This window comes from Macrotis lagotis, chromosome 6 (assembly GCF_037893015.1).
Source record: "Macrotis lagotis isolate mMagLag1 chromosome 6, bilby.v1.9.chrom.fasta, whole genome shotgun sequence".
Lineage (NCBI taxonomy): Eukaryota > Metazoa > Chordata > Mammalia > Peramelemorphia > Peramelidae > Macrotis > Macrotis lagotis.
Window position 1 is genome coordinate 73,299,106 of NC_133663.1, and position 13,659 is coordinate 73,312,764.

Here is a 13,659-nt window from a genome sequence, read left to right on the forward strand (position 1 = left end):
TGATTGGTTTTGTATGTATTTTATGCATTTAAAAACATTATTTTGAGAAGAAATCCATTGATTTCCTCAAGTAACCAAAAGAGGGATACAGAGAAAAGTGAATAACCCCTGTATTTAACATAGAACTGACCCCAGACACACGATCATGTGGGTTGAGGTCCCACCACAGGCTACTGACACATGCTACATATTTTATGATGATTAAGTAAAAATCACTTAACCTTCTTGCTATTGCCACTGACCAGTGGTGACTTCTTAAGCAGTGCTCTCTTCAAAGAAAGACCTTATGGTGCGGAACAGTTATTTTCCTCACCAGTAGTATCTCCTTCACTATTGAATTTACAGGTCTAAGACCCCTGGAGATGTAAAGCTTGCCTTCATTGTCCAGTTGTAGTCATCATTCTCCTTGCCATCTTATTTTTGGCCTTTCTTTGACTTTCATATTAAATTTGACTTTGACCTTTAATTTGAGTCATGATCTGACTTTTTGTAAACAAGTCGTACTGAAGTGACTCCCCACTCTGGCAATCAGTTATTTTTTCTGTCTCTTAAACTATGACCTTGAGAAAGGTCTCCAGATTATTGGTTGGCCCCTCTTTGGAGAATTTATCAGAGAACATAGGTGAGAATTGCCCAGAGTCAGAAGACAGGATGGGGTTATGGTCTGCACTTTTGAAAGCAGAAGTACCTTGAGAGATGAGATCACAGATCCTTTGAAGTTGGAGTCTTTCATGATTTAACCAATAATGTGATTTAATAAATGACATTTTTCTTCTTGAATTGGAGGATTTTTTTTCCATAGCAACTTGATTTAAAGATGCGTCTCCTTAGATGCCCAATTCTTTTCTTGATGGTACATAACAAAGTAGGAGCCCCATGACAATGTTTAATAGGTTAGCTCTCCCATAATGCCAACCTGAGGTTTGACCAATTATCTTTTAATCTGAAACATTTATAATGTGCCATCTCCCAGCTCATTAGTAATAGAGGACAGCCAAGTCAGCAGTCTAGTGAATTGAGTGTGGATGGCCAACAGTCATGGAATCCAAGAGAAAAGATCCTTGGGCTTAGAGACCACATGAGCTATAAATGCTAAGGACCCTAAACAGAGATTAGAAGGTTATTTTTCATTTTATTCTCAGTTTCTTCAAGCTAAATATCTTCAGAGTGCTGGCTATTTTTGATTCATGGGCTAGCCTTACCAATGATGGGAATTCAAGTGATGTTTTGGGGTCTTTGGTTGCTTTTGTTACTGTTTTTACCTTGTTGAAAGAGATTCCCCTCTGAATCTCTTCCTGTTTTTCACTTATTTAGTGGTACAAAATTTTACTTCCTATTTTACTTTTTCAAATTACACTGACTCTGGAGTAGGAAGAGCCTCATCTCTGACATTGTCTTGGGAAGGTCACTTAACTTCTGTAAGATAGGTTAGGGAGTTGGTTCCTAGATAGTCTCTATCATCTAAATTTGTATGCCACTAGAGGATTTTTGGTGGCATAGTTATTTGGCAAAGGTGTTTGTTTTATTTTTAGCCTTTAGTTTGAAACTTGGAATAATGATTATTTATACATCAGGTCAGATTTCCATTTCCCAATGTGTATGGATGAAGATGGTGAGAAGGAAGGAAGGAGTAGTATAAAATTAGTGAGAGAACCTGATATGGGTAAAGGAGTCATTGGCATTTAACTTAGAAAGAAGGAAGACATCTTATTCCATTGCAGGGCAACTTAGATTTGTTTCAGTTAGACCTTTTATATCATAGATATAGAATTCCTGTATTCTGTGATCCTAAAGATTAATTCTAAACTCATTAATTATGATGGTACAATATTAATTGTGAGCTTAAACTTTATCAGTGCATAGTCTGTTACATGCAACTTATACATGGATTAAATATATATATATATATATATATATATACACATATATATATATATAAAGGCATAAAATTCATCTTCAATTAATATGGCTTGTATACTAGAATGGCTGAAACTTTTCAGATATATGTTGTTTAGTCATGTCCTACTTTCATGATCTATTTGGGGTTTTCTTGGCAGATGCTGGAGTGGTGATTTGCTATGACAAAATTGAGGCAAAGAGGTGAAGTCACTTGCCCAGGGTCACACAGTGTCTAATGCTGGGTTTGAACTCAGGGAGTTGGGTCTTTGATACCAGACTTTGCACATTACCCACTGAGTCATCTAGCTTCCCTCTACACCTCTGTAGGGTGCCCCAAAACCATTGGCATAATTTAAATAAGCTTAAAATAATATAATAACTTAATAAAATAAGTGTTAATAAACTTAAAACTTCACTAAGACTTGAGCTACCCTATAAGACAAGGTTCAGATGCTTGAGTTTGCCAGCCATATTTAAGTGCAGATGAATTTTATACGTGTACATATATAAATATATATATGTACATATATAATGATTGCATGTAAGAGAATAAATACTAATAAAGTTTCAACTCATAATTAAAGATAATTAAAACATTAATAAATTTAAAGTGGCATTCAGAGTTTAACTGCACCAACTATTGAACATTTAATAACTTAAAAATGCTACTAAAAATTTTGATACGTTATCTAAATTGGTTAATAGAAAGATAGCAAACTTTGTGGCTTATTGTGACAAGACCATCAGGATGTAGGGTCATTGTACACATTATTCTCTGCCTGTTTTCTGTCTGTCCCCCAAACCTGCTAGACTCTTCCATCTTAACTCAACCTCCAGAATTTCTGGTCTTTAAGACTTATAGAACTCCTTCTGCAGGAAGCCTTCCCTTATTTTCTCTCCTGTGAGTTCCCTTCTATCTTTATGTGTGTATATGTGTGTGTGTTTGTGTGTGCACACACACAAACACACACACATATATGTATATTTATGTATTAGATCCCTCCATTAGAATGTAAGATTTTTGAAGATAGGGTCTGTTTCTCCCTCTTTGTATTCATATCAATTGACACACATATTAAGTTCTTAATAAATGCTTAGTGAGTGAGTCAATCCTTTGTTCACTTCTCTCTGAAAGAATATGAGTTGGACTAGGATAATGTCTAAGATTCCTTCTATCTGTAAAGTTCTATAGTTCTCAGAACTTATTTTATATAATTAAAAATATGGTTCATATCCATCTCTGACCCACATTTGTCCAGTTGCTCACTGTAGTAAAGAGCTCCAATTATAATAGACTATAAAGAGTTAAATCAATTAATTTAGTAATTGAGTTAAATTAATTAATTTAGCAAATTAGTTAAATTAATTTTAAAAACTAGCCCAGTCACTGTTTTATTTAGTTGTTTTTATGGAATGTAGAAGAATTGTGCATCTGATAGATTTAAATGCCTCCCTTGTGAATTTATTTCATTTGTATATTTGTTTGTATGGAGCCTGTTGTACATGGAATGGTTTCTATCTGCAATTAAAACTCTCTTCCCTGCCCAACACCCCCATGATCATGATTAATGATTAGCAAGTTGTATTTTTTTCATTGCTGAAAAATACAGATTCATAAAAGGAGATCCATGTTCAAGTAGAACAGTACACTGAGCAGAGAATTAAGTCTTTTGATTTGGCATACTGCTGAAATTTCATTGTCAAATATGGCAGCTTGTGGCACTGGATCCATCTGCCGGGTGTGAAATTCTGACTTGTGTATTTTATTTAAAACCGCACATTAGTAAGGAGATTGAAAACACGACTCCACTAAATGCACCCATTCTGTTAAGAACCAAGTCACATATTTTATTTACTTAAACCCATCTGTGCTTATTTTCTCAGAAACATATTTGGTCTCCGGCCTGTGGATTATGCAGAGACTGAAGCTATGAGATCTGTATTGTTGCCCAAGGAGAGTGAAGTAGACAAAGCCAGCTATTGCTCTGGAGTAAGTATAGATTTCATTTTTTTTAAATGTACCAATGTTTGAGTGAATACCAAGGTTATGGGGTGTCTTGTGGGTTTGTTAGCTTCCTGTCATTCCCCACCTCAAGTCTCCTCCCCCCCCCACATTAAGCACCAAGAAAAAAACAATTCACACATGGGAGAACACAGAAAAGAGGATTCTGTATGAAACCAAATCTATTTCATGCCACCTTTTCTTAAAGACATAAAATAAAATCTGTATGTTACTTTCAAAATAGTCCTACTTGTCTGTGCCTCCTCTTGAATTTTGATCTCTTTTATGCATTTAAAAAATGTCTCAGACATCTGGGGGACACAGTAGATAGAGAGTGGATAGAGTTCACAACCTGTGTCAGAAAGCTACTAGCCATGTGAACCTAGGCAAGTCACTTAACCTGAATTTCCTAAAAAAAAAAAAAAAATAATCACATTTTCAAGTGTCCCAACCCCCTCCTGTTCTCCATCCCCCAACTAAAAACCAAAAGAAAGGAAGGAAAATTGAGAAACTCTTATTATAACGAGTATAACCAGTAAAAATGAATCCAAGAGGTCATGTCCAAGATTGAAAATTTATGTACTCATCACCTCTTCGTTGAAGAGCGATGAAAGGGGTATCAACAAACAAAAACTTCTTTGGAGACATGGTTTGGCATTGAATTTTAATTATTAGAATTCTTAAGTCTTTTGAAGTTGCTTTTCTTTACAATATGATTTTCTTTATATAAATTGCTCTCCTAGTTCTTTTCATTTGTTTTGCTTCAGTTCATGATAATCCAGAATTCTTTTAATTACCTCTAGGTTTTTTTTAATAAGCTATTAATAGTAATCCATGACATCTGTATATCACAAATTGCTCAGCCATTCCTCAGTTATCCAAGAAGTAACAAGACAACCCCTTAGATTCTAGTTGTTGGCCTTCTTTTCTTTCCTCTCCCTTCTTCCTCCCTCCCTTCCTTCTTTCCTCCCTTCCTCCTTACCTTCCTTTCTTCCTTTTTTCCTCCCATCCTTCTTTCCATTCTTCCTTCCTTCCTTCATTTCTTCCTTCGTTCCTGTCTCCATTTTGGAGTCAAAAGTTTGTTTAACTTATGTAACTCTTCTCTCTCTCTCTGGTAGAATTAGAATAATAAAAGTAACAGAACAAAAGTAATATAATGGTAGTGATAATAACAGCTAACATATTTATGGAATTTAAAGTTTTACAAAATATTGTATATAAATATTATTTCATTTTATCCTTATAACAACCTGAGGGGGTTATTACTACCCACATTTTAGTATGAGGAAACTGAGGAAGACTGATTTGTCCAAGGACATGTAGCCAAGACCTTTTTTTTCTTTTGCATTGAATGTATTTTTATAACAAATAGTGTGTATATATGTGTTCAATCCTGCTTTGCCATTTCAGATAAGGGAAGTTCATCTGATGCTTCCTGCATTTCTTTACATACTTTAATTATGAGAAATAGCAAATTCCATCCTTTTATTTCTCCTCAGTAAATTGATGGATTTCTCATCCTGCCTTTTCTTTTCTTAAAAATAAATCCTCAGGAGAAACCAAATCTCTCTCTTAAGATCTCTTTTTCTTATTTAACTCCCTCAGAACACTTTCAAGACATTAATATTCTAAGTGGCCATTTGTTTATTCTCCTGCTATTAGAATATTAGCTCTACAACATTATTTAGCTCTTAATAAATGTTCAAATAAGTTTCTGGGTTTTTCTTAATTTTGCAATTCCAAATTCCTTATCAACTTTGGTCCTTTCATCAGAAATGCTTGAAAGTTCTTGATTTCAACAAAGAATTGTTTTCCCCCATAGGATTATAATCAGCTTTGCAGGGTAAATTAATTTTGGTTGTAAACTTCTGTATCTTTTTGCTTTTGAGTCTTGTATTTCTAGATATCTTCAGCTTTTGTAGAAACTACTTGTGTTTTATGTAATCCTAATTGTGCTTCTTTGGTACTTGACTTCTTTTTGGATGCTTTCAATATTTTTTCTTAAATATTTGTATTTTGGCTATGATTTTGCTGGGACTTTTACTTTTGCAGGTTCTTTTTAGGAAATGATTCGTGAATTCTTTCTATCTTGACCTTGCATTCTTATTCTAATAGATATGTGCAGTTTTTATTAATTATTTCTTGAAATATAGTATCCAGTACTACAGTAATATATCACTAAGATCATATATTATGACTAGGTGGTATTTATACCAGGAATGCATGGCTGGTTCAATATTAGGGAGACTAAGAATGTTTCATTTCATTTACTGTTCAGTGACATATCAATCAAATTACCAAAGGATTATTTTTATAGAGCTAGAAAAAATAAAAACAAGATTCATTTAGAACAAATGGTTGAGAATATCAAAGGATTTGATGAAAAAAAAAATGAAGGAAGGTAGCCAAACATTACCAGATTTCAAACTATTCTACAAATATTAATCATCAAAACAATCTAAGATAATAAGTTAAAATATAGATTGAAAGGTCAGTGAAATAGATTAGGTACACCATATAAAAATAAATTATCACAGTAATCTAATGTTTAATAAACTCAAAGATCCAAGCTCACTATTTGTCAAAAACTCTTGGAAAACCTGGAGAACAGTGTGGTAGGAATCAGCATAAACCAGTATCTCACACTCTAGATCAAGATAAGATCAGAACAGGTATATGACTTAGACATAAAGGGAGAATTAGTAGGTCAGATTTGTGAACAAAGGAAGAATTTATGACCAAACAAGAGATAGAGAAAATCATAGGAAGTTAAATGGAAAATTTCTTACCCATAAAATCAAAATAAATAAATGTACAAATAAAACCAATGCAGACAAAATTCGAAGGCAGGGAACTGAAGAAAAGTTTTTCTGGTAAATGTTTCATTTCTCACATATTAAAGAAACTGAGCCTAATTCATAGAAATAAGAGTCATTCTTCAGTTGATATATGACTAAAGGATATGAAAAAGTAGTTTTCAGAAGAAGAAATCAAAGCTAGCAAGTCTCATGAAAAATTCTTTAAATCTCCATTAATTAGAGATTTACAAATTGAAACATCTCTTGGGTACCATCTCACACCCATCAGATTGATTAACATGACAGAAAAGGAAAATGGTATCTTGGAGGGATGTGGAAAAATTGGGATACCAATGAAATTGTGAACTCGTCCAACTATTCTGGAGTTATCTCCAAGCCCTGTGGAAACCCTGCATATCTTTTAACCCAGCAATACCACTATTCAGTCTGTACCCCAGAGAGATTAAAGAGAAAAGAAAAGGACAGAAATATTTATAACAGCTCTTATGAAGGAGGTAAAATATTTGAAATTTAAGAGATGCCTGTCAATTGGAGAATGACTGAACAAGATGAGGTATATGATTGTGATAAAATACTATTTGATTGTAGACAAATAATGAAGAGAATTTCAGAAAAAAACAGAAAACTTTATGTGAACTGATGCAAAGTGAAGGAACAGAACCATGACATTATACACAGTAACAGCAATGTTGTAACAATGATTAATTGTGAAAGATTTAGCTACTGTGTAATCACCACAATGTGATCCATAACCATTCCAAAGAACTAATGATGAAAACTGCTAGTACTTCCTAGATGACCTCTGAGTATAGGTTGAGGCATTTTTTCCACTTCATTCATTCATTTGCTTTTTTTATTTTTTGACATTATGGTTAATATGGAAATATGTTTTCCATGACTTTAAAAAACAAAAAAGAAATATAATACCCTGGGGGCAGATAGGTGGCACAGTGGATAGAGCATTGGCCCTGGAGTCAGGAGTACCTGGGTTCAAATCCAGTCTCAGACACTTAATAATTACCTAACTGTGTGGCCCTGGGCAAGCCACTTAACCCCATTGCCTTGCAAAAACTTAAAAAACAAAACAAAACAAAAAAACAACAACAAAAAGAAATATAATGCCCTGGCATTTTTTCCTTTTTCTTTTTATATCATGATGTTTAGGAAGTTTAGTCATTGTTGCACTCTCCTTGTTTTCTAGGGCAGTTTTCTGCAATATTTTTAATCTTTTGATTTTGTTCTAAATTTCTTGAAATTTCATGGAATCATTGATACATTTTAACATGTTGTTTTCAACAAATATATTTCTTCTTTGAAAAGTTTACCCCTTTACTTTCTAAGCCACTCAGCCTCTTTCCAATTCTTTTCCCCAGAGATTCCCTCTCAAGCTAGAGTTTGTCCCATCCTATTTATAATGATTTGTGAAAAGAAAAAATTGTTCCAAATTATTCTCAAGTAAAAACCTTGATGGTGAAACTTTTAACTCTCCTTGACACATGCTTAATTGTGAATTAAATTATACAATAATGATATTAAACAGTTGGAAAATACATAGAACCTTTCTAGACTCTAAGTAATTGATTGCCTGGACTTGACATTCACCATTTTCCCACTAAGAAAAGAGAGAGAGAATGTAAAATGAATGAATACATGGTATAGTTTATTACCTTAAAAGTGTAATTTTAAAAATTTCATTGTGCAAGCCTTATGGTAACATCTTGAAGCATGCTAGGGTGGTAATTCCATCTATCCTCCCTTTCCAACAAGACCGTCACCCATTCCTTAACTTTGAACTGAATTCTGCAATCCTGCAATTCTGGAAATCATTTTGGAAATGTCCCCTCAAAGTCAAACTATTTACTTTTTATCTAAAGAATTCAGTCCTATACCTGTGCTTCCCAAGAGTTTCCTTTTTTTAAAGAAAAGGACTTATATGTGCAAAGTGTTTGTTAACTTTCTTTTTTATATTAACCCCAAACTGGAAACTAAGTTGCCTATTCATCAATTGGGGGAAATTATGATCTAAAACATGATTTTGTGTGTATGTGTGTCTAACATGTAGTATACTCTCTTGCTATAAGAGAGATGTGGGAAGATTTATTTAAATGGATGCAGCTTGAAGTGAGCAAAACCATGAGAACAAATCATAAAGAGTAATTTAACATATTTCCCACCTTTGTGCTATTGGACTATTCCCTATTCCTACAGTGCCCTCCTTTCCCCTCTTTATTCTTTAGAATCTGTCTCTTCCTTAGACCTTCAGTCAAGTACAGCATTTTTAGTGACCAAATGAGATTATATAAAATATCTTGAAAACTTTTTACCACTATTAAGTCATAACTATTATTATTTTTGTTGCAAAATTATTTGCTTTGTATGTCACTGGTATTGTATTTACTCTTTTTTCTGTAATTTTCCCTCATCAAGTAGTTTACATTCCTTTGTCCTGTCAATTTTTTTTACTTTTTACTTGGCAGATTGTAATATAATTTGTATTGTAATGTAATTTTTTATGCAGTTTAAGTAATTGAATGTATTTTGGACTTGCGGCCAAGATGGCGGAGAGAAGACAAGCACAGTTCTAAAGTCTCCTGCTCTTTCCCCCATCTATCATATGAAACAAACCTCTTAAAAGAAATCCGACCCACAAAACCCAGAAAGAAAAGCCAGGAGAAAGAACATCTACCTCAGGATTTATCTTCCCCAGCAGCACTGGATGAATTTGGGTGGGTGAGTCTGGGTTCAGAGGGAGGATCAGCCCCAGATCAGCCAGATTAACAGCTGAATTGGAGCCAGGAGTCTGAGGGCCCGAGAGCCAGACCAGCTGGATCAGCAGTGAGGCTGGACGAAGGGGCTTAAGTCAGCTAGGGAGCAGAGGCGCTGGTGTTGGCGCTGTCCCCCGGGAGCTTGTGGACAGGGCTGGGGGGAGAGTTCTGGTGCAGGAGAGATGGACACCATCCCTGGGCTCCTCTGGTCTGAGGAACTCAGAGTCCCATTACAACTCTGACCTCTTCCCAAACAAACAAATGCAGACTACTTCTGCCTCAGGCCCAGGTGTGTGAGCAGAAGAACCAGCCCAGCTGAGGAATGACCTCAGGCCAGGGTAAAGCCCACCATTGATTGAAGGCGAAAGAATTCAATAGCTCCAACTCCTGCCTTCAGGCAAAGGGAGAAGGCCTCAATCAAGGTCACAGACACTCCAAAGAGGGCAACCAGCACCTCCTACTGGCCAGCCAGGGGAACTGCACTCAGTAAAGCCTTTGGCGATCCCAAGCCCAGGTGAACCAGCCCCCCCCCCCCCAACTCAGGTCTTAGCATAATGAAGAAGGGTCAGTGGAAAGGTGGATCCATAGAAAAATTCTTGCAAGGAAAAGACCCCAACCCAGGGAGACCTGGAACCTCTGAGGAGAATACAATCTAATCTCCAGCACAGAAAGACTTCCTTGAAGAAATAAGGAAGGAGCTTAAAAATTTGAGAGAGACAATTAATACCTTGCAACAAGAAAACAAAACCTTAGAAAGTACAATTGGACAAATACAAAAGGAGAATAAATCTCTCAGAGCATCAATTGGACAATTACAAAATGAGAATAAATCTCTCACATCATCAATTAGACAAATACAGAATGAGAATAATTCTCTCAGATCCTCAGTTGGGCAAATGCAAAAAAAAATAATTCTCTCAAAACCTCAATTGAGCAAATGGAAAGCTCTTTCAAAAGTAGAATTGACCAATTGGAAAAGGAGTTGCAAAAGGTTAATGAAGAAAACGCCTTCCCCCAAAAAAGAATGGAGTCTACAGAAACTAATGACTCCATGAGACAGCAAGAGTCAGTTAAACAAAATCAAAAAATAGAAAAAATAGAAGAAAATGTGAAATGCCTCATCAACAAAACCCCTGTTGCTTGGAATAGATTGAGGAGGGGCAACCTGAAAATTATAGGACTTCCTGAAAATATTGAAGAGAAAAAAAAAGTTTGGACTTAACATTACAGGATCTAGTGATGGAAAACTGCCCTGATAGCATGGAATTGGAGGGCAAAATAGTGATTGAAAGAGTACATAGATCCCCTCCAGAAAAAGATCCTAAAATGAAAACACCAAGGAATGTTGTGGGAAAATTCTTGAACTATCAGATAAAAGAGAAAATCCTGCAAGCAGCCAGAAAGAAACAATTTAAATATCAAGGAGCCACAGTAAGGATCACGCAGGACCTGGCTGCATCAACATTAAGGGATCGAAGGGCCTGGAATGAGATATTTCAAAGAGCAAGGGAGCTTGGAATGCAGCCAAGCATCTACTTTCCTGCAAAGCTGAGCCTTCTCTTCCAGGGAAAAAGATGGACATTTAACGAAATGGAAGAATTCCAAAACTTTCTGATGAAAAGACCAGAGCTAAACAGAAAATTTGGACATCAAACAGGAGGTTCAAGAGACACATGAAAAGGTTTGGGGGTGGGGCGGTAAAAGGGGGAAAAAAAATGCTATCCATTAAGTTGAAACTGGCTGTATCCCAGCATGGGAGAAAAAAAAGATTCTCATAAATCTTGAGAATTGTAATTCTAACAGAGAGAATATACCTAGCCAGAAATGATGGACATTCATGACCTATCCATGAGACTACTATCTAATGGGACGTAACTGGCTTTAACCCCACTTGGGAGATAGACTCTAATAACTCTCAAGAATTTTGACTACTCAATAGAATATACTGAACTAGAAGGGATAGACACTCAGAATTTTCTATGACTTAGATAGAATGATCTAAAAAACACTACCTCCTTAAAAAGGGGTCGGGAAAGAGATGGGAGGAGGGAGGGGATTGAATGGGACAGATCTCATTACACTAAGAGGTACAAAAAAACCCTATGGCAATAGAGGGGAAGAAGGGAGCAGATGAGAAACACCTGAATCTTCTCATCAGACTTGGCTTAAAGTCAACCTGCACATACTCAGTTAACTTATAAAACATCTAACCTTTTAAGTATTAAAAGGGAAGGGGGGATGGAGAAAGGGAAAGGGAGTGGGGGGGAAAGGGGAAATAACAAAAGGACAGGAAAGGAAAAGGGAAAGGGGAAAGAAAGGGTAGGGTGTGATATAGGAGGGCAAACACACTGAAGGGGGTCGTATTCAGAAACAAAATACTGGGTAATATGGATGGGGGGAAGGAGGAAAAATATAAACAGGGAAGATAGCATGGAGGGCAATAAAGAATTAGTAATCATAACTTTGAATGTGAATGGGATGAACTCTCCCTTAAAACGTAAGCAAATAGCAAAGTGGATTAAAAACCAGAATCCTACAATATGTTGCTTACAAGAAACTCATTTAAAGCAGAGAGATACATATAGAGTAAAGGTAAAAGGTTGGAGCAAAATATATTTTGCTTCAGCTGAAGTAAAAAAAAGCAGAGGTAGCAATCCTTATCTTAGACAAAGTAGCAGCAAAAATAGATAGCATTAAGAGATAAAGAAGGAAACTTTATCCTCCTAAAAGGTACCATAGACAATAAAGTCATTTCAATACTGAATATATAGGCACCCAGTGGGACAGCACGCAAATTTGTAGAGGAGAAGCTGAAAGAATTACAGGAAGACATAGACAGCAAAACTCTACTAGTGGGAGACCTCAACCTCCTGCTCTCAGATTTAGATAAATCGAATCATAAAATAAACAAGAGATGAGAATCTATTTTGAATTTTAAATAAATAATTTTGTCTTTGTTCAAAAACTATTATGCCAAGTGCTTATTTTTATTCTGTTAGAATGTAAGCTACTTGAGGGCAGGGAATGCCTTTGGTCTCTTTTTGTAGCCCTAGGACTTAGTACAGTGTTTAGAAGATCCTTAATAAATGTTGATTCATTGATTTGATTCTTTGGTTTGCACCGCAGTTGCCAGTTAGGTTTCAGTGTAGATGTGCATATACTTAATTGTTTTTATCCTTTTTTTTATTTCACTATTTTTTTTTAGTTTTTTTTTTTGCAAGGCAAATGGGGTTAAGTGGCTTGCCCAAGGCCACACAGCTAGGTAATTATTAAGTGTCTGAGCCCGGATTTGAACCCAGGTACTCCTGACTCCAAGGCCAGTGCTTTATCCACTACGCCACCTAGCCACCCCTACTTTTTTTTAGTTTTTTTTTCATTTCACTATTTTTAAAAAATGTATTTTATTTATTTTTCTAGCTACTTGCAAAGATAGTTTTCAGCAATCTTTTTTTGGGGGTAAGGTTTTGAATATTACTCATCCTTTCTTTGATAGCCATTTGTTTTTTCACTTGTTATAGCCTTCCTATTATTGGATAGCTAATATCATCATCTGTCATTGTCAATTTCTGTAATTTTTTAAAAAACTCAAATAAGTTTGATAAGAGAAATAAAAGAATTTTTTCTGCACCTTTTATAGGTTGACCTAATTTAAGTTTCCTGGGATTGGGAGAAATGTTGGTATAGGCTATATTTAGGTTTCTCTTCAATAAGATGAGTTATATAAATTGGGAAAGCATCCTCTCCCATTTAGGACTCTTTTTGGTTGAAATATTTATTTTAAAAAACTGCTATTAGATATTAAACTCTGTCTTTTAAAATGAGCATCATTATCAGATGTTTTATTATACTTCCTCAGAGGATGTATTAACATTTGCCAGGTGCTATAAAGTTTGCTGAATTTAGGTTAGATATGATCCCATGAGTGTATAATCCAGTGAATAGAAAAGATATCTGAACATAGATATGTTTTAGTATCCAGGAATGATGTTAAAATGAGGTGTATTACAAGACCTCTGCTATGAGACCTTTGCGGTGAAATCTTAGTTAATCCAGCCCTTTCAGAGAATTCATCATTTTATATATCTATTTTTTTCTAAGTATGCCAGAGGGCTAAACACTAGAATGCTTTTGTTATGACTTTTTTTGTTGGGTCCCTCTATAACCAGTACTGTAT

The 13,659-nt window shown here is 35.3% G+C and overlaps 1 protein-coding gene across 2 annotated transcripts in view; it reads left to right on the forward strand.

Moving 5' to 3' along the window:
* The window catches only part of BARD1 (BRCA1 associated RING domain 1), a 140,590-nt gene that overhangs the window by 92,017 nt on the left and 34,914 nt on the right, over positions 1-13,659 (forward strand). For both annotated transcript variants that reach the window (XM_074191441.1, XM_074191442.1), the window contains one exon: positions 3,784-3,889. In XM_074191441.1, coding sequence (XP_074047542.1) covers positions 3,784-3,889 — 106 coding nt within the window. The remainder of the gene's footprint in view (positions 1-3,783; positions 3,890-13,659) is intronic.